The following is a 22198-nucleotide window of genomic DNA, read 5'->3' on the forward strand; positions in this document are numbered from 1 at the left end:
GTATGGACTCTACTAGGGGTGGGAATCACCAGTTTCATCACGATATGATATAGATTCTTTGGACAACGATACGATATTTGCCGATATCACAAAGTCTGCCACGATACGATATGATGCAGGTGCCTGCAATCGATATGAGACGATATCATAAGCCCATTTAACACAATCAGTAACATTTAGATCAACTCAAAAAAGGTAACGAAAATATAATTTGAGAAAAATAAATTTAGCTCTTCCAGACATTTAAATGAAAAACAATCTATTGTTTTTAATACAAATAGACCTCCTGTTCACTGTAAAGTGCCACATTTTGATATATTGAGCTTTAAACTTGATATAACTAAGTTTCATTTTTTGGAACTCGCAACCTAAAACCCCTCCCTACCTCCCTCTCCCAAACAGTTCCTAATATTTTTTTTATGTTGCATGATCATGTATACATTTATTATGTATTATATTTGTTATGTTTAAATATCAACATTATCTGGCCATCCTCAGTAAATACTATCAAACTTAGGGCTGGGCGATATGGAAAAAAATCATATCGCGATAACGATATGATAATGTTATCATATTTCTCGATATCGATAATTATCGAATTGTTATAAGTATAAAAAACTTTTTTTTTTTTTTTTTTTTTTTTTTATAAACAACATGTGTATGTTTATTTTGCAGCAATTCTTTGTCATTGCCGCCATCTTTAGTGTTACATCCCCTCACACTCCAGTTCTCAGGCTGCAGCTGGTTTAAAAGCAAAAGTAAACCGGCTTCTCTGCTGGCTGTGGCTCCAGGGGAGTTGAACAGTTCTGGCTCTACTAGTTTATTTTCGATCTTTTGGCGCTTTTTTGGTGGACAAACCACCGCACATGTGCACCGTGACTCGTGACTGGAGTCTAGTTCTGCTAGCACAAATAGCCTACTGTGTACAGACGGTTTCAAACTGTATTTTAAATTAGAAAGCAAACAAAATAAATGGACAAGAGAAAAATAAATCTCAATTTGGTCAGTATTGTCATTTGGACAAGCAAAGCCATTACTTTAAGTTGCAGGCAAGAAAGACAAGTCTGTCCACTGTCTCTGGTTTTAAAACTGCCCTGTTGCAGGCAAAAAAGAAGAAAAAAAAATCGATTTTTATTTTATTTCGATATTCGATATCGATTATTAAAATATATCGCGATATTTATCGTTATCGTTATATCGCCCAGCCCTAATCAAACTCCTTTGACCTCACCTACTTAAAATCATTGACGTAGAGAGAGGGACAGAGAGGCTGAGGCTCCCCCGCCCCCTCCCTTTCCTCACTGTTTTCTCTGCCTCTGAGCCGGGTTAGCTTAGCTTAGTTACCGGTAGCAGCTAACTAGTTAGTTTTGGTGAGGATGCAAAACATGTAAGATGCATTGGAAGCGTTGCGGGGAAAAACAGGCAGGGACTTATTTCCTGGTCGCAAAATGCACACTCTAACATAATATAGCACGCTATGCTGCCGGAGCTGCGCTTGGGCGGAAATTAGACCTGCCACAGGATTTTCAAAATAAGAGTATCGATATGAACCGAACGTTGTTAGCTGCCGGAGCCATAGATATTATGGCTGGAGCTGCGCTTGGGCGGAAATTAGACCTGCCACAGGATTTTCAAAATAAGAGTATCGATATGAACCGAACGTTGTTAGCTGCCGGAGCCATAGATATTATGGCTGGAGCTGCGCTTGGGCGGAAATGAGACCTGCCACAGGATTTTCAAAACAAGAGTATCGATATGAACCGAATGTCTATCGCACGGGTGCTAGTGCAGTAAATTCATTCATCTCACAGACCGATTTTTTCATAGCATGCTGTACAGCCCTGATGTCTGCCTTAGTTAAATATAAAACCACCAAACATTTACATTAGTGATGCATCGACATATCACTCCCGTCCAAATCCTGTTGATTTTGTTGTCATAGTTCCCACTCCCTTCTGCTCCCGTTGACTTTTACTCCCGGTCCTGCCCAATCACGGGATTCAAAGTGAAATTGACTCCCATCCTGTGGGAATCCCGCGGGAATCCCAAAAAGATGTCATCCTCTAATGTGTACTGGTTCCTTTAGGATCCAACTACCAGTTATCGTGTGACTATTTATACCACAGAGCCTGATGCACAACTGGGTGTTTGTTTCTCTCCAACATTTGGTGTTGGTGCCAGCTGAGCAGCTTCATGCCATGGCTGCCTGCAGCGCCTCGAGCGTCGACACAGTACAGCCTACAGCACAGGACCTGTTTCACCAAACACACCCCCATCCCCTCCTTTTCAGACCCACTCTAGTGGGTGTTTGATGTCTTCCTGGTAGTGTTGCACACAGGGAACAATGGGGGCTAGCCATTATTTTCTTGGCCAGCCAATGTGGCTGATAAGCCTATAATTGATTCCAAACCCTTATACAATACCAGTAATACTAACGATTAGAATATAGCCTAGGACTATAAGTATAAAAATGTATGGTCCATATGGGGCAGCATTTTGTGTTTGTGTTATTAATAAACAAATAGAAAAACACACAAATGTTCACTGTGGGGGGGAGCCAAACAGCTGGGTAGCGTGCCAGTTTGTGTTCTAAATGGTAAATGGCTGCTTTTTTATATAGCGCTTTTATCCAAAGCGCTTTACAATTTGTTACTTACATATTACCCATTCACACACCGACGGTGGAGGCAACCATGCAAGGTGCCAACCTGCTCATCGGGAGCAATTAGGGGTTAAGTGTCTTGCTCAAGGACACATCGACACGCTGCCCAGGAGCGGGAATCGAACCGGGAACCTCCGGATTGCCAGACGACTGCTCTACCTCCTGAGCCACTGTCGCCACTATGGTGTGCAAACCATAAAAAAATGTATGAAAAGGGAGTTTTGCATTTTCTTGGGCACGTCATTCTACTGGGCTCTGACTGTGATACTCGTTTAGTGTTTAGCCTTCCCACTCTTGTTTTTAGTTTATGTATGAGGTCAACTCCGGTGGAACCTTATCGTTTGGGGTTAGGCGTGTGTTTGCACTAGGGTTGCAAATTGTAATCACGTTCCTGAATCAATCAGTGATAACGTTAACGATCAATTAATTGATTAATTGTAACTAAAAGCAGGCATGCACTGCATATGTGGCTACAACAACAAAACTTAAAAAATCAAGAGCATGTATTTAACAAACTAAAAAAAATTCCAAACATTGTTCGATATTAACTCAATAAATAAACGAAATGTCGCAATAGGCCTAACTGAATAACAGATGTGTATAAGATGCTGAAAACAACCAACTCTACTAACAAGGCAACAAGATAATTTTTTAATGAGGCTATTAATATTATTATTTTGCAACAAGATAGCCTACATAGAACATAAATAGGCTGTCTCAGACTGACTCACAGGGTCCCGATTTATTTGTTCTTGAGGAAAATCAGCAGCCTACAAAAACTCTAAAAACACTTGCTCAGATGTCATGGGTATGCAGAAGTACTGGTGTGTCAGATTTGCCAGCCTGGGGAATCTCCCCGCATTGACTTTCCACCAGCCATTTTATCCAGGGATGGGGAATGACTTCTTTTTGATTTTTGATTTGGATTTGAAATCTTTATTTCGAACATGCAATGAATACAAACAAACAATAACAAAAGCAAAAACACAACTCAATCTACATGTTCGAAAAGGAGTAGGAAGAAGTATACACTTATTTAATCCTACCCCTTTTCCACTACTCAAATGAGTTTACTATTTTAAAACATAAAAAAAAAAATATATATATATATATAGATATATATATATATATATATGCAAAACAAAAACTATATATGTAAAACATGAAAAAAAAAAAAAAAAGTAAACACCCGAATATCACAGGTATTTTAAACTGTTTCACGAGGTGGTCTGCCGTTTGCCGACCCGGCAAGATTCTTGTTCGCAACACAGCAGTAGTAACTTGCCAGTCCTCAGTGATATAATAGCAAGTGACTGTAACATAGCTTTCGGTCATCGGGGCAGGGTAGCTGTCTGTCATCAATGCAACCGTAAGTTGCTAGCAGCGGTAACGTTGGCTAGCTGCGCAAGCAACTCCGAACTTTGCATCGGTGTAGCTCTCCTTGATGCACAATGTGTTTGTGCCTCAGGATGGGATATGGTACGCTAGCTCAAGCAGGTGCATCATTTGTCACAATCCTTCGCCGTCAACCATACTGATCATGTCGTTTTCTATAATTGCACAGACTGATTTTTTTTTGGTCAGTTGTGGGTTGCAGCTCAAAATGCTCCCACACGCGGTCAGGTGGCGTAGCGGAGATTGTGCTCGTCACCAATGCAAGAGGCTGCGGTCTCGACTCCCGGAGAGTCAGCATTGCCTTGGCTTGGGCTGATTGCTATACTAACTTGTTTGGCTGAGTTAGGGGGAGGGAAGCCGTGGGTGGGTCCTGGGCGTTGTGGACAGCGACCCCTACAGTTCGGTCGGGGCGCCTGCACAGCGAGGGTAGGATCTGGAGAAAGGTAGTGTGACCTTCCACACGTTACACTCTCCCAGTGAGAATCTGCGCTGCCAGGCTGGCTGCCGGCTGGCTGCACATGTGTCGGAGGAAAGCATGTGACAGTCTCCGGCCTCCCGGACCAACAGTAGGGGGGGGGGGGTGCGCAACAACCAGGAAGGGGGTTGGGAATTGGCATAACGACTAACAGTGGGATGGGAGAAAAATCTGAAAAAGGAGGGGGGAAAAGATAATAAAAAATAATAATAAAAAAAAAAATGCTTAGTCCGCTGTCGCTCGTGTCTTTTTCCCTTATTTTCCAGACACGGGTGGTTGCCTCCTTGTCATAGTTCTATTGCGCCCTCGATCTGTTAATTGAAACATGCTTTGAAAATACTCTATTCTACTGACGGCTACAATGTAATAAGAGACGGACACCATTGTAACATATCATTGTTTGATAGTAAGTTGAGTAAATCAACGATCAATTGATCGATTTTCGATTAATTGTTAACATCCCTAGTTGCAGCCTCACGCCGGAGGCTCCTCCGCTTAGTCGGCAGTGGACGTGCCTCACTGCACTCTGTAAACACCTGAGCGATTTGCCGCCCGCGCCATCTATTTTGCACCTTTTTGGTTAAAACTCCCAACTGTCTGTCCGCTGGGCAGCCGGGTTCAGCTCAACCCTGAACCCAGGCAGCATTCCTTCATCCCCTTACATAATGCAGATGGAATTTGTGCTGAGGCACCAGCTGAGTTTGGATCACAAACAGACAGACCAGTGAAAACCTAGAGAGAAAATTCCACCAGCTAGAGGACACAATGCTGTGGAATAATGGACCCCGCTGCTGCTGCTATGTGGTGCTTTTAGCAGCTATTGTGGGTGCTTAAAAAAAAAAAAAAAAAAAAAAACACGGCACGCTCATTGTGCGTGAACTTCTCACCTCGGTGTGCAAAGAGTCCTAATGATGTAGCCGGTAGCCACCCCTGCTAGTTCTGTATGTAGGTGGTGATGATGCAGAATGATGAGCTTACTCTGCTATAACGGTGCTCACAGTCACCCTAGGTCTCTAGTATGTTTAGTGGTGGAGTAATGGGCTGCTTTTTTTGTGGACCCCAAGTTTACTTCCTGTTGCAATGTTAGGTAATGCAATAGTTGACCGGAAATACATTTTGGGTCCAAACTGTTCCCCTAGCAACAGAATTCCAGTGAACCCGTCTATAAAAATGAGATAGCACCTATCTCACCCTCTTTTCTTGATCCTCCAATCACAACTGACATTCATAAAAAGTGAGGATAAAAAAGAGGGTGTTTGAGGTACGTAAATTAGTGGACGGAAACAAACTCTGTTCTTGTGGCATCTGTCTTTGTCTGTTGGTTTCCATTAGGGATGCACCGATCCGACTTTTTCAGTCCCAATACCGATACTCATTGTTCAATTAATAAACTGTATGCCTCACTGTGATAAACTGTATCCCGAAGAGACTGGGATCATTCTTTTGTGGAAGGCAACATCAGGCTTGACTTAAAACATTACTTTCCTAACTTAGTGAAACAAAATGTATCAAATTAACACATAGATATAAATGTACTGAATTGTTATTTATTATATATTTTTTTAAGATTATAAAAATATATATATATTAAAATTGTCTCCGATACTCGATCTAGCTATTTTAGTAATATCTGGGCCGATATCAATATCGGATCGGTGCATCCCTAGTTTCCATTGGTTGGAACTTGGAAGGTCTGCAGTTGAGTAGTTTGAAGAAAGGCTGTTCCCGTGAGGATTGCCTGGTGTCCCGAGTTTGAGGCTTGCAGCAGCTGTTGACACTGTTGACACAAGACGCTGTATTTGGACACCGTACCCACATAACCCTTGCCCTAGTTCTCTATGCTTTCAACTCTCAACCCCCAGCTCCAATGCAAGTGTAGATTGAGTGTCCTTGCCCATGTCATTACAGCCTGGCGAAATGTTCTGGGACACTTTCGAAAATTGTACACTTCTCACAATCTTCCTGGACACTTTATATTTTCATACTTATTACTGTACATTTTACTGTATATTTTTGGCTGGATAGTTGTATATTTTAGAATGTATATACATACCAGAATGTATATCCCGGACCATATTTTATTCTTTATTTTATTCTTATTTTTAATATTATTATATTCTTATTCTTAGTCCTATTTACTACCTAAATGTTTATTGTTGTTCGATGTGAGCGATCTGTAGTGCCGAATTTCCCTCTGGATTATTAAAGGATTTCTATTCTATTACACATTATTACGACAGTGTGATGTCACGTTAGTTATTTTTACTTGGCTGATAACATTTGTATTAAAAAATTATATTGTCGATGTTGTCGATGACTGGTCAAAGTTCAGTGAACACATTAAGCTATATAATAACAGCGCTATTCAATGTGTCATGTCTCCCAATTTCATGTCTGCATAATTATTGGGGTTTTGTACAATATTTTCTTATAAATGTTTTTAATTCCGTCTCTCTTGGCAACAAAGCCAGTAGGCGAACTACCCATGACAGCAAATGCCATTCATCTAATACTTTCATTTCCATATTTTTTGGATGATGTCTAGTGTTAAATTGGCCATAATTTTTTTTTAAACTCCATAGCAGAAGAAATATCAAGAATACCACACTCTCATTGCCGTGAAAAGACGTCCTTGTAACTGATTATGTAAGATTATGGTTTCCATGACGCCCACCACTAGACTAGACTTGTAAAGTTAAGCGTGAGTCTGAGCTGTTCCCCGGGAAACTAAATGGAGAGCAGTGGATTACATTAAACATAGCCTGTTGGAATTTTACTTTGACACCCAGAGTTATCCAGCAATATAGTACGTAATGTGTCTGTCCTGTAGCCTATGACTTTAAATTTGAGTGAAACTCTTTCTTTTTTCTTTTGACAGAATTTTTCTACCCTGATTTTTAAACCGATTTTTATACCCTGTTGTGTGGGTGAATGTAACAAAACCTATTTTGAAAGACAAAACACAGCTTGATTCAACAGTCTGAAGGCACCAAAAAGTTAGGCTAGTAGACAGCGAGGAGGCTGTTCTATACCTTCTTTTGTTAGTTATTTAATTGAAAACCAGGTAGACCGTGACGCAGTGACCAGAGAACAAGCCTGTTGCTCATCATTGTCATGCTGCTTAAATCCCTGGGTGTCACTGAGGAACAATGTTGATTCACCATCATCACTACTGAATGGTGTATGTGTGTGACTGTACCATGTCTCTTCTGTGTGGGACAGTGAAAGAGAGTAGCGCTAAACTGCTTAGCGGGAGTGAGCTCAGCCAGCTCTTTGACTGGCGGTGCACTGCCCCAGTGATGTGCCAGGATTTGTCCACTGGGAAGTCAGTCGTTGTGTTTTGCGGTAGTCCCGGAGCTGACTGGGACTGATTGGCTTAAAAAAAAAGCTTCCCAAGAGTGCTGTCTTGTGCTTCAACTAGTTGACACTTTGGAATGGGGATCATTAATTTGTATTGATATTGATACCATTTTTGAGACTGCTTAACAATCTTTTATAGATACCACTATTGATCAGCCATCAGACTATATAACGCATCACTGTGCCTCACTGAGCACAGAATGACACGTATTACTGTACATTTGACTGTATATTACTGGGTATTTTTGGCTGTATATTTTAGAATGTGTATTTTATTTTTTTATAATTTTTTAAACATAACATAAAATTAGACATACAAGCATTAACAGTAAAGATCCAATGAAATCACCATTTAAATAAATGTAGTATACGAGATATACACCTAATACTTGCTATCTAATACCCTACATACATATGCTCTCGCTCGCCCACCCCCCCCCGGACCCCCACTTGGATAATCCATCCATTATCATTCGTTCCTAACCAGGCACTACAATTCATATGCTAGCTTTTATTCTCTCCACCACTTCTAACCAGATTGCAATTTTGGCTTCACTGACACCTAAAATTCTTGCTGTAGATATTTCTAGATAGATCACATCGAGATATGTAAGAACCCATACCTTCCGAGTCCCAACACATTTTTTCCGGTTGAAACCATCGTGATGCTATCAGCTTTTTAGCCGCTGTGAGACCAGATAAAACTAATCTCTTTAGCTGTATAGGGGCTCCATACTGAAAAACATCATTCAACAGCAATACAGAGGGGTGTACAGGTATGTTCAGAAATAAGAAATTTGATAATTGCTGGGCCACTTCTTTCCAGAATATCTTAACTGGTGGGCAATCCCAATACATGTGCATAAATGTACCCTCATCCCCATTTGTACATAAGGAACATCTGGAGTCTTGTTTAAGTCCCATTCTGTTCAATCTTATAGGAGTCAAGTATGTCCTATGAATATAATTAAGATTAATTTGTTGATGGTCCGGGTTACGTGACGCTTCCGAGATCGGACGAGATCTGGCTTGTTCAGGTTGGTATGGCCGTAAGCATATTTTAGAATGTATATCCCTGGACCCTGCCTGTATTTTTATTCTTATTTGTGATTTTTGACTACCTAAATGTTTATTGTGAGCGATCTGTAGTGCTGAATATCCCTCGGGATCAATAAAGTACTTCTATTCTATTCACTCCATTTCTATGATTTGGTGGGAAGACGACAGAACTGGCGGGTTTAAGAAATGAACATAGAACAGTAGCAGAACACATATTTCTCTTCCTTATCTTTGACTTTACTGAAATGTAGCCAAGTCTTTGACCGCTATGCACATTCAGCCTTCCTAGCAAGCAACCAACTGACCAAATGACAGAGTGAAGCTCACCGAGGGCGTGAGGCAATTAAATTAAATTAAAAAAACCTTAAGTATAATTCTTAATTGTCATCAGATTAACACACACGCATGCGATGGGCAACCCACAGGAACACACACACATGCACTGAGTCGCTGACTAAATGTTCTCTGCACTTCCCATTTATTCATCACAGAGGGTAAATTAATATATCGATAAACAATAGACAATCAATATCATTGTGCACCAGTGATTTGATTGAGTTTTTAAATCTTTTATTTTATGATTCTCGTCTCTCGAGACGTTATAGGATTCACTCACTAGTCTCCATACAAGTTTGGACCTTATTGATTTGGGACCTGGTCTTATATTATATTATGAAAACATTGACATCTGCAAAGCTATCGTTTCTGCAAAGGCACGTTTATGTTCTAATTTAAAAAGAAACCAACAGACGCGGACAGTAATACCTTTCTGTTGCGGTAGGATCAACTTTTAATTTATTTGTGTTCATTATTGTACTGGATTGTAGCCCATAGACAATTTGTTTGGCATTTGGGTGGCATTAATGTCATGTCCTTGCAGTATTTCTTTCTTTACCTTAGGCTACCCACTGTAATTTCACTTGAGTTTTATAGTTGTTATTAATGTTATTAATGTTAATGTTGAGCGAAGTAGTGCAGCAGCGACTACATGAGTCATCGTGTTGAATTGGCGCGGCTCCTTCCAAGTCCTACAACATGGGTTTTAAACGAGCCGCTAACACCATGATACCACAGGAACATTTGGGGAAGGTTCAACAGTGTCAAAAATGGACTACCACCACCCAAAGAATGCTCTACTGTAAAGCTGTCACTCATGTGTATCTAAACTCATAGGGTGAGAGCACACATATGCACAGCTAAGAATAGATGCTCCCACACATGCTGGCTGGAGGCATGGCTTAAAAGAAAACTTATAGGCAGTTCTGAGATACATCGGAACTATAAATATAAAAAAAGCATAATATGTCCCCTTTAAATACTTAACCTATAAACACAACACTGTTTTGCCATCACCACCACACACACACTTCCAAACGTGTATGGGCAGTGAGCAAGAGCCACTCCTCTCCTCTATAGGCCCATGAATACTAAAGCTATAAACACTGACACAGTGCTGTTGTAACTAAGAGATTTGCTGAAAGAAATAATTTTGTCATCCATAGATGGTTGACAAGACAGTGAGTGCTGTACTTCTCCTCCTTTGGTTTAATAAACTGTTGTAATTAAGAGGCTCCAAGCAATAGCCAACATAGCGCAGACACTGTTGTTAGCTTCATAGCAACCTTAGCTGATAGTATCGTCTCCACAAAAAAGGCGAGGGTGTTCCCGAACCAGAAACCGTGGGTGGACAGTACTATCAGAGTAGCTCTGAAAACTCGCACCACTGCTTACAACCTGGGCAGAGAGACAGGAAATATGGAAGAGTATAAAGTAGGGATGTCCCGATCCGATCACGTGATCGGGATCGGGGCCGATCACGTGATTTTCCGAAGATCAAGATCGACATTATTATTTTACTTTTTTTTAACTTTTTTTTTTATTCAACAAACATGACCATGTTCACGTCTTAAACTCATACTGAGGCCTTAGTTTTGGTTTTAAATTGCATATCATCATTCATTTATTTATTGTCACACAGAGCAGAAGAATTTTGCCAAAACAAACCAATAGTATCCAGCTGCAGAACGGCAGACCAGCCTACTGTCTCACCAATTTCTCACATTACATTCACCCTGAATGTTGACGTTATCCAGGTGAAAAGTTAACTTCATTCAAGCGAGGCATTGCAATCCTTGACATAAATCATTTGATGTATAATTAAATCAAAGGAAATGCGTTTGGGTCTGAGAGTGTGGCTGGTCTGCCGTTCTGCAGCTGGATACTATTGGTTTGTTTTGGCAAAATTCTTCTGCTCTGACAATAAATAAATGAATGATGATATGCAATTTAAAACCAAAACTAAGGCCTCAGTATGAGTTTAAGACGTGAACATGGTCATGTTTGTTGAATAAAAAAAAAAGAAAAAAAAATTCTTTGATCGGATCGGGAAAGATCTGTATCGGTAGATACTCAAAATCACATGATCGGATCGGGAGCAAAAAAACGTGATCGGGACATCCCTAGTATAAGGCTACAGTCTATACTCTGCGCAAGGCTGTTAAACTGCTGACAAGATGGAGGCGCAAATGGCACAGAATGACACAAGAGGCTTATGGCGGGGACTGCAGACGATAACTGACTACAAAGTCAGCGCCCCCTCAATGGGGAGCGACGACGCCTCTCTCGCGGACAAACTCAACTCCTTCTACGCACGGTTTGGTGCAAACAGCGGCGACGCTAGCTCACCGGCTAGTGACGTCACTGGTGCGCCGGCTGTCGTGGAGGGGGGGGGCATCCGCGGGGGGGGCGGGGACGCTCTCTCATTGACGGAACACAGTGTGAGAAGAGCATTTATGCGGCTGCTGGCCCAGATGGGATAACAAGACGCATACTTAAGTCCTGTGCTAACCAGCTAGCTCCTGTGTTCACCACCATATTTAATCTATCCCTGGCGGAATCCGTGGTACCTGCCTGCTTCAAGATGTCTACCATTATCCCGGTACCAAAGAAATCCTCCCCAACAGGTCTCAATGACTACAGACCGATGGCACTCACCTCTGTGGCCATGAAATGTTGAAATGTTTTGAGAGGCTGGTTAAGGATCACATTTGTGCCTCCCTCCCCAGTGATATGGACCCTATGCAATTTGCATACAGGCCAAACAGGTCCACTGATGATGCGGTCTCCCAGGTACTGCACAGCACCCTCTCTCACCTAGACTGCCAGAAGGGGGGCTATGTGAGACTGTTGTTCATTGACTACAGCTCAGCGTTCAACACCATAATCCCCACCAGACTGGTGGACAAGCTGATCGAGCTGGGTCTGAGCTCCGCTCTGAGCGCCTGGATACTGGACTTTCTGAGTGAGAGGCCCCAGGCGGTCAGGGTGGGGGGTCAGACCTCCAACACCATCACCCTGAGCATCAGGTCCCCCCCAGGGCTGTGTTCTGAGCCCCCTGCTGTACTCACTATACACACATGACTGTGTGGCCAAGTTCAGCTCCAACTCCATAGTGAAGTTTGCGGACGACACAGTGGTGGTGGGGCTGATCTCGGACATCGACGAGAAGGCCTACCCGGCTACCGGGAGGAGGTTGAGGTACTGGAACGCTGGTGCCAGGACAACAGCCTGCTCATGAACATTGGTAAAACCAAGGAGCTGATCGTGGATTTTAGGAGAAGACAGCAGGGGACACACACACCACTGAGGATAAACGGGGCTACCGTGGACAGGGTGAGCAGCTTCAAGTACCTGGGGGTCCACATCTCAGAGAATCTGACATGGACGACAGACATGGACTCAGTCGTAAAAAAGGCGAAGCAGCGCCTCTACCACCTGAGACAGTTAAGGAAGTTCAGAGTATCTGGGAAGATACTCCAGTCCTTCTACTCCAGAGCTGTAGAAAGCATCTTGACTGGAAACATCACTGCCTGGTCTGGAAACAGCACGGCACAGGACAAGAAGGCCCTACAGAGAGTGGTACGCTCAGCCGAGCGTACCACGGGTATTGCACTACCACCCCTGCAGGTCCTATATAACAAGAGGTGCAAATCCAGAGCCTGCAGAATAATGAAAGACCCTCACCACCCCAACAACAGCCTGTTCAACCTGCTGCGGTCAGGCAAACGCCTGCGAACACCAGCAACTAGGACAGAGAGACTTCGGCTCAGCTTCTTCCCCCAGGCCATCAGAGCCTTGAACACTGAACTCTGAACACACAAGCACACATGAGCACACACACAACACACACACTGCACGCTCACACACTAGGAGCCACTTTAACATGAGCACACACACACTCATGCTGTACACGCTCACACTTATGGTCACTTTACAAAAGGAAAGGTCACTTTAAGAATACTATAGTATAACTTGAGATTGTATAATATAGCAGTGTACATAAAGACCCAGTGCCTCATCCGTAGCTAACAGTGTATTGCACTACCACAGGACCTAGCATGTCCTACCATGCTCTGTAAAAACTCATGTACATTTACCGATATGCCCTACTTTGATTACTTGTATTATTGCACAATGTCGTTCTATTGGATTCTTATTCTATTCTTATTATTGTATTATGCACAATCGCTGCGGGCAAGACCCCCCGCATTTCATTGTATACTTGTATGCCGTGACAATTAAAACTCTTGACTTGACTTGAACATGAGTAATGAACATGTGCACAAATAGTGCCGTTTAGGGGCTTACAATGCCTGAAGCGATTTGTCATTTTGCTGACGCTTTTATCCAAAGCGACTTACAAGTTTTGTACAACAAGTCAGCAGGAAGGGTACAACTCTTATCAGCTGAGTAACAATGTTCATCAAAGTGTTGAGTGCTACAATGTAATTTATTAGGACAAGTGCATGACAGTAGGGCATGACAGCATTTGTTGGACCTAAATGGTGTTCTTGTTTTGTTCTTGACTTATTGTTATGTTTCTTCTTGACTTGTTTAAAGAAGACGTGTCCGGCCCATGGGGACATTAACGTGTGTTGTCGGGCCTTACAAATAAATTTGATTTGATTAGGGTTAGATTTTAGGGTTAGGAGATGACTGTTGATTGGATGAGGAGTTGGGTGGCTTCTTTTGTCAGGAACGGGGCGGATCCTTCTGACGTTGCTCAGGAAGAATCAGCAGGTTCTGGTTGTCGCTGTGATGTGAGCGTAGAAGTTCAACTGGTTGTCAAGGACAACACCAAGGTTCTTGGCGGTCGGGTCGGGGGGACTTTCATTGAGGGGGGGGGGACTTGCATTGAGCTCTGACTTGTCTTTTTATGCGCTCTACAATCCAGCTAACCATGATTAGTCTTAAGTCTTGTATGGGGTCATAGTGAAAAAATATGGTGTGGTCTGTATGTATGGGAGTGAATAGATTTTTACTACATAGATGGACCTCTCACTTGGGACATATTTCCGGGGCTCTCGTCTCTTCAAAAGCTCCTGCAGCTATAGGAAAATGAATGGGCTATTAATAGACGGCTCCTAGCTTCATGTCCAGGCAGGCCGTGGTCCCGTGAACAAGGCCTTCTAATATACATTTCTCTCTCTGATCAGGCAAAATCGCTAGCCAGAAATAGCTTAACATTGCAGATCAGTTCACCAGCATCAGTGCATTCTCTGCAACATGAGTTGGCCATTTAGGGTTAGCAATTTGGCTTTTAAAAAATTGGAATGTTAACGAAACATAAAATCCTTTTTGGTGAAACGCAATTTCAACATTTAACCCGACATGCAGCATCAAGGACAAAATGACACACATCCAACAGTTTTGCAAACATTCATTTAGTTTGAGAGTAAATGAGTTTGAATATGGCCACCAGTGATTACATTGGGGACATTGAATCCTTGTGTTGTGTTAATTACAGCTCAATTAAATTATGAGGTATAGCAGTCCCTGTATGTATTGCTATTTTTTCATCTGCATCATTTCATGGAGCTGTAATTAGCACAACACAAGGATTCAATGATGTCCTCGATGACATCACTGGTGGTCATATTCAAACTCATTTACTCTATAATAATCAAATTAAATGAATGTTGCTACTGCAGTGTGTACGTGTTATTTGTGTATTGTGCATGTACCAATCCATGTAGCAACTGAAGTCTGGGATATCACTTTAGACAAGTATGTCTTCCTGTTGTTGGCTAGAAGAGGAAATGGCCTTATCAAATGACATCATCAACTTGCTGTTTCCCCCCTTTTTCTTTATTGTGGTTTGAACGTGTGAATTTACACGTTTATTTTCTGACCATATCAGGGAATCTTCAAACCACAATAAAGAAAAAGGGGGAAAACAGCAAGTGTCTCAAGGGTACAGTCACAGCCATATTCATGACCGGGTCTTAAAAGGCTTCAATTTAATAATCATAATGCTAGGCCTTAACTCATTGACCACCAGGGATTAGACGGGCCCTGTGGTAGCACTGCCACGCTTTAAAAGATAGGAGTGAGTCACCTTGTTTGTAGAGCTATAACTATATTCTATATTATACCTATGGATACAATACTATGGCCCATTTGACATCACCTATCTATCGTTCAATATGTGAAAAAGAATAAATTTTTTCATCCATACGTTCCCGTGTTATACCGTGGTGAATATAAGTATAGTTATAGCGTGGTCTGGGGTAATTCCCGAAAGGCTGAGTAATAGCCTTATACGTCAATTCTACTATAAACGTTGCCGTTTCTTGCCTGTACACGCTACTATTCCCAAATCAAATCTATATCATTGATATTATGTTTCATCATGAATGCATGAAAGGGGGGGGGGGTAGTTTTTTGATGCTTTGATCGTCACCAACGGCATACGTTGTGGAGTAACGTTACACACATACGTTGCGATCGAGGTGAAGACATGGTTGGATCAACGCAAGATTGATATCGTAATAGCCCTTACCTTCACTAGGATGTACCCCAAAAAGAATATTCCAATTATTTGATTGGGAGTCCCAGTATTGGTGTTGATCGTGTCGCCAACATAATCCACCACACATCATGCATCGGGAGCATTTGACGCTTCTCAATCCGATCCTTATAACCGTTCCATTCACCCGACAAATGAGGAATGAGTTAAAAGCGTCTTAAATGTCTTTCCCATACATAGGCTTTAAATCAAATCAAATGTATTTGTATAGCTCAAAATCACAATGAATTGCCCCATGGGCTTCGCAGATCAAGAAGAAACATCACAATAGATCCACAACAAAAAACACCATAAAATCCACAATTTGCAACACCCCCAGACTTTTCCCAATGAAAATGAGGAACGACTCACGATGAGGAGTTTACTTAAATATTTAAGTATTCCTGCGTTTGACATTGCCCTGTGACTGACAACTCCTCTTGCCAGTTCCGCTGGGTCTGTGTGCAGTGAAAACTCTTCCGTTTGTGTGTGAGCCAGTGCCACTCCCACCAACAGCCACACAAGCATTCGTTTAAGATTGATAAGATAAGATGATCCTTTATTAATCCCCCTGGGGAAATTCGGGTGTCAAAGCAGCATGGGGGGGGGGGGGGGGGGGTACAGAGCTTCACATTCCTATACAGTCCAGTATCTATATACACTATAGATACAATATAAAATATAAATACAATTATAATATAAAAAGATACAAGATAGTCCAGTGATATGAGTCTCTAGTTCTCAAGTCCCGAGTTCTGACAATGAAAGTTCTGGCAGCAGAGCCGGCCGTCCGAGCCCTTTGTTGTAGAGCCTGATGGCGGCCGGTATAAAGGACCGGCCCAGGCGGTTTGTGGTGTGTCGGAGGGGGGGGGGGATGAGTCTTTGGCTGAATGTGCTCTTCATTCTGGCTAGCTCCAGGGCGTGAGCTAGCCAGAATGAAGAGCACATTCAGCCAAAGACTCATCTCCCCCCCCTCCGACACACCACAAACCGCCTGGGCCGCTCACCAGCTCACCACCCACTACGGAGCTAGCCTCCTTCACTAGCTTGTTCAGCTTGCTGGAGTCCCTCGAGCTGTTTACAGAGGAGACATGCTGTGAAAGTCAAAACAATAGAAGGGACTACTTATATCCGCCAAAAAGCTATTTAAACTGTAATGTGGGAGCATTCTGGATTTGACCAGAAGGTTGTTGAAGAAAGACTGATATCCAATGCCAACGGGTCCAATGCATCCAACATGCTTTCCATCCTCACCATCCCTGTATGACCTTTCCTCTCACTTTGAGATTACCTGTTCATGTTTTGACTAATCATCATGTTTTGACCATTCATCATTATCACAGTTCATTGACACAATGATAAATAATTATGTGTTATGTGTACTGTTGTAGTTATTGTAGTTGTTATTGTTGTGTTTTCTTTGTTTGTATTGTTTAGTTCTTTGTTTTGTTCGTTTGTCTGATTGATGTTGTCTGAACTGTCTGTAAAATATCTTGTTGTAAATGTATGATTATTTTGTAATCTGGGACCTCCTTGAAAACGAGATGGTTCATCTGAAGGGGTTATTCCTAGGGGTGTAACGATGCAACCTCGCAACGATTAATTTCGATTACGATTATTCAGGCAATGATTCAATGCATCATGAAATCTCTTCATTTGACCACGATTCGATTAATTTCCGATTCATTTTCTATCAGTTAATTCCCCCAAAAAATTTGAATACACAAATGTGGCTGGGGGAACTGATTCACTCAGCATGAATGGACTATAGGTCAATAAAAACAATACACAAAGAAAAACATAAAAAAAAAAAATCGATGTTAAATTTCGATTATAATCTATTCTAACATTTTCAAATCGATGCAGTTGAATCGTCACATTAGAATCGATGCATTTCGATTAATCGATGCATCGTTAAACCCTATTCCTAATAAAGAATTTCAATCATCATCATCACCAAGTCACGGTAAAAACCTAAACCAACGGTTCTCTTTGGAATAATTTAGATTTTGGAGCCATCTAGTGGCAAAGTTCAGATATAGTCATTGCTGTAATTTAAGTTAGAAGAAGAAAAGCCATCTATGCACTTAACCTCTTAAGCCCTAGCCATATTTTCTGAAAATTCACCTAAAAGTACATACCCAAGTAAATGCTGGGATTGGGATTTCTCCACTTCTACAAGGTCCATTTGTATGTTCTTGGTATCTAGTGAAAGTAAAATAGGGCTTAAGAGGTTCAACAATATCTGAATCTGATAACATTTTGGGAATAAATGGCACTCGTTTTCAAGGATTGTTGTTGTTATTGTTATTAATAATTTTTTTTTTTAATTTTCATTCTCATTTGAATCCTTATAAGCTCTATTTATTCCAAGATAAAAAGCGTCTCTCTGGGATCCTCAGGGTGAAACTTCAAGGTTGATGAGGAATCAATGAAGGCCAATGAAAATAATTCACCAGGAGGGTTTTCCCGACTAATAGAATGAATTCTGGGGGTTGGAGCTTAGACTTTCAGACTTAAAATGTTAAGGACCACCCTAATATATATATCAAATGTTTTTATTATTGTAAAAAGTATAATAATCGTGAAAATTTCCTCACACGATAATCATACCATCAAAATCTCATATTGTGACACGCCTAGTGCTCTCACATGCCTTAGTAAAAAGTCTTAAATGTAACTTGTTGAAACCTGCAGGAACCCTGCATGAGCTGTGGTGATTCAGCGACTTCTGTGTTCAAGTAAAGTGCTGCGAGGTAAACTTAGCTAACCGTGTTCATCAGTCTCCAGTCTTTTTTTGGTGACAGTGAGCAACTAATCCCTTCACCTCTGGTTCCGACACATACGTCTGTCTGCTAGAAATATAGGGCATGAGAACAAGCCTTCAGAATAAGCCTGTGCAAACAGACAAATCTCCTGCAGTGCATTATACACCCTTTCTCTCTCGCGCTCTCTCTCTCTTTCTCCCTATTGGTTCTTACTGTGCCTCCAGTCTTTATTAGGCCTCCAGACTCACTCATTTTGACCCAGTTCACTCGGTTTGTTTTGACTTTGGAACGTGTGACCTCCATGTATTTTCTCTCTGTATGTGGAATTGGCAAGATGGCAAGCGACCTTCTGTTGCTCAATGAAAGATTCATGGGTGTTTGTGCATTAATATATGATCTGTCGCCTGCTTTCTGTGCTCTGGTGGCTAATCCACAAAACTCTTAAGTAGCTTTCACAGAGATGGTTCAAGCTGCCTGCTTGTTTTATCTTGCTTTAATACTGGTTTGTTCTATTTTCTATGGCAAGTTCAATGAGTCAGTTTACTCTCCTTCTAGATAAGCATCTCCAATGTTTCAGTTGGCTGTATTATCCTGCCTAAATGGTCCTTCATTTCAGAATTAAGTTGGTGTGTGATGGACTAGGCCACATATTATTTCAAACTCTAGGCCTATTTCATCTGAGCCCCACAGACTGAATTTGCCCATCAATTCATTTTGGCCCGCTGCTTCTCCAAGGAGCAATTCGACTGGCCTATGATAGAAATTAAGCACATCTTGTTCTCAATGCGCACCTTGTTCTCAATGCGCTGCAATACAAATGTCTCCACTTTAACCGTCTGTAGTGTGGTAGTGAAAGGTTAACCTTCTGTATTGTCGCAGTGAAAGGGTTAACCCTTTGGTAGTGTGGTAGTGAAAGGGTTAACTGACTTTTTTTTTTGTCTCCTGTGGATTCAGGCGTCTCGACTGCCACCCTGCTGCATTCCAAGTCCCTGCGCGGCCACAGAGACTGTTTTGAGAAGTACCACCTCATCGCCAACCAGAAACTGTCCCGCTCCAAGGTGTCACGCACCGCCTACGAGGGTGTGAAGCTGGCCCTCAGCCAGAAGCTGAGCCGCATCATCCAGTACGCCCAGAACAAAGACTCCGTCTCCTCCGAGTGCCCCAACCGACGGGGGGCCAAGCTCCTCTGCTACAGCCAGCAGGGTGACCGCAAGTTGCTGCCTCAGTCGGACGCGCAGGTGCCCCGCTACGCTCCCCACTGGGGCACGGGGAACCCTGCAGGGCTGCCCGATTACACCATGGGCATTTTGGAGTGCCACACGGCTGAGCAGCTGCAGCTGCTGCACGACACACAAGGAGACCTCTGGGCCAGTGCTGGCAGGAGGGGCCTCAGATCATCTGGAGACCAGACCCAGCGTAGACACCAGAGCCACGGCAGAGACCAATGTGAGCACATTCAATTGAATGAATGATTTTTTTTTATTTCTTCTTTTACAAAGCAATGTACAGTAGTAGAAAATGTATAAAAGAAAGAAAATTACCGAAAGGGTGTAAACTGAAGCCGAGGCTTATAATTGTCTACCCTTTTTACATTTCATTATTTACAAAAAAACAAACAAAAAAACATAATTCCGTACATAATTTTGCAAAAACAAAAGGTTACAAAAGTTTCATATACAAAACGTATACACATTTATTTATTTGTTTTTTTATATCTTTTTTGTCATGGTTTGAATACAGTTATATTATAATAAAATATAATTAGGATAATAATGGGGCGGCTTTGGCTCAGGGTCCGGGGTAGAGCGGGTCGTCCAATGATCGAAGGGTTGGTGGTTCGAATCCCGCTCAAGCCCATGTCCATCCCATCACCGTTGTGTCCTTGGGCAAGACACTTAACCTACTTGCCTCGTATGAATGTGTATGCATGTGAATGAATGTTGGTGGTGGTCGGAGGGGCCGTAGGCGATGATTATTCGCCACGCTTCCGTGAGTCTGCCTCAGGGCAGCTCTGGCTGCAATTGTAGCTTACCACCACCGGTATGACTGTGTATGAACGAATAATGGACTCTGTGAAGCGCTCTGGGTGTCATGAAGAGCGCTATATAAATCCAAGCCATTATTATTATTATAATAAGCAGGGATGTGATTTCTTTGGTTTAAAACGGAATTCCGGTTTTTCTGACCTAAAATAGTGACTCACGTGAATCATGCAGAAAAGCAATAAAAACATGGTCAATATTGAGCCGCGGAACCGGCTTTTTAGAAAGCAGCCAAATGCAACCAACCAGAAGGCGAGGCTGTTCCGAAGCTTACAGCGCTTTCACCCGCCTCTGCTGTGCTCAGCACCAATGAGAAGCGGCTATTTGCTTTTTCCCCGCCTCTGCTGTGCTCAGCACCAATGGGAAGCAGCCATTTGCTTTTTTTGTTTTCTGAAAGGCGGCCATTACTCTCTAGCTCTACACGAGTAAACTTGACTCAACAACACTGACCTGCGGCAACCTTTCAGAGACAGTAAGTTCATTTGACTTATTCTAGTCTAAAGAAACATATATATTACTATTGATAAATCTAGGTAACATGACGAATGCGTTTGTTAATCAGAACGTTATTTATGCGACAACCACTGTGTGTGTGGCTTAAACTATATCTTAAATTATGGCTATGTGTCTAATACACCCGTCGCTTATCAATGACTTGCTTGCAGTCAACATGTACGAAACGGATTGTTTTTTCATTGGTACATTTCCGTTTTATACCGTTTTGAATACGAGTATAGTTTTGGAGATGTCTAGTAATTCCAGAGAAAATCCACGATAATAGCTCTTTAGTGGAATACACAAAACACGTTGTAATTTTTCGGCTGATTCATGAATCGTTTTTAAAAATAAACGCTAGATTATCGATAGTATATGTGTACTTATGCACGCTAGAGAAGCGGGCTGAAAAATCGATTATCCATGCCGTGGTCAGCGCTAACGTTACGCACGCACACACACACACGCTGCGATGGCGGAGAAATAAACATCTGATTAACCCAAGACTGGTAAAATAGAGTCCTTACCTGGTCAGCAAATGACTGTTTTCATTTTTACGTTATTATTATTATTATTTTTTAAACATTGATCTTAACTGATCACTGTGACTTTATTGCTTTTATCGTTATATATGCCTGTTTGTGTACAGCACTTTGAGCTACATGACATGTATGAAAGGTGCTTTATAAATACTTACTTACTTACTTACTTACTTACTTACTTACTTACTTACTTACTTACTTACTTACTTACTTACTTACTTACTTACTTACTTACTTACTTACTTACTTACTTACTTACATCAGATGTTCTGCAAAAAGATTAATCCAATTCCTGATCGCCATTCCAAATATTGATTGTGTTTATTGATCCAACGTTATAGCACCAAAACACATAATCGACGGTGCTCCGAGCCTCCCCAGTGAATGTGGTAACGGCTACTGCTTGCCCGAGAAGGGAAACCCCGGGACCAGAGTTTTTTTCTGATGCACAGTCCCACCCAATCCAATCCAATGATGTGCAATACCATCCGGGAGACGATAGGCGGCGGTATTTGCCCTTTTCGAGCTCAGACCCATTCCCAATGATAACGTC

General features: G+C 41.9%; 1 protein-coding gene across 1 annotated transcript in view; it reads left to right on the top strand.

Moving 5' to 3' along the window:
* The window catches only part of cUnh21orf91 (chromosome Un C21orf91 homolog), a 59104-nt gene that overhangs the window by 30273 nt on the left and 6633 nt on the right, over nt 1-22198 (top strand). Inside the window, exon 3 of the mRNA XM_084319853.1 lies at nt 19521-20012. Coding sequence (XP_084175979.1) covers nt 19521-20012 — 492 coding nt within the window. The remainder of the gene's footprint in view (nt 1-19520; nt 20013-22198) is intronic.

This window comes from Notolepis coatsorum (assembly GCF_963971535.1).
Source record: "Notolepis coatsorum genome assembly, chromosome: 8".
In the NCBI taxonomy this organism is placed as follows: domain Eukaryota; kingdom Metazoa; phylum Chordata; class Actinopteri; order Aulopiformes; family Paralepididae; genus Notolepis; species Notolepis coatsorum.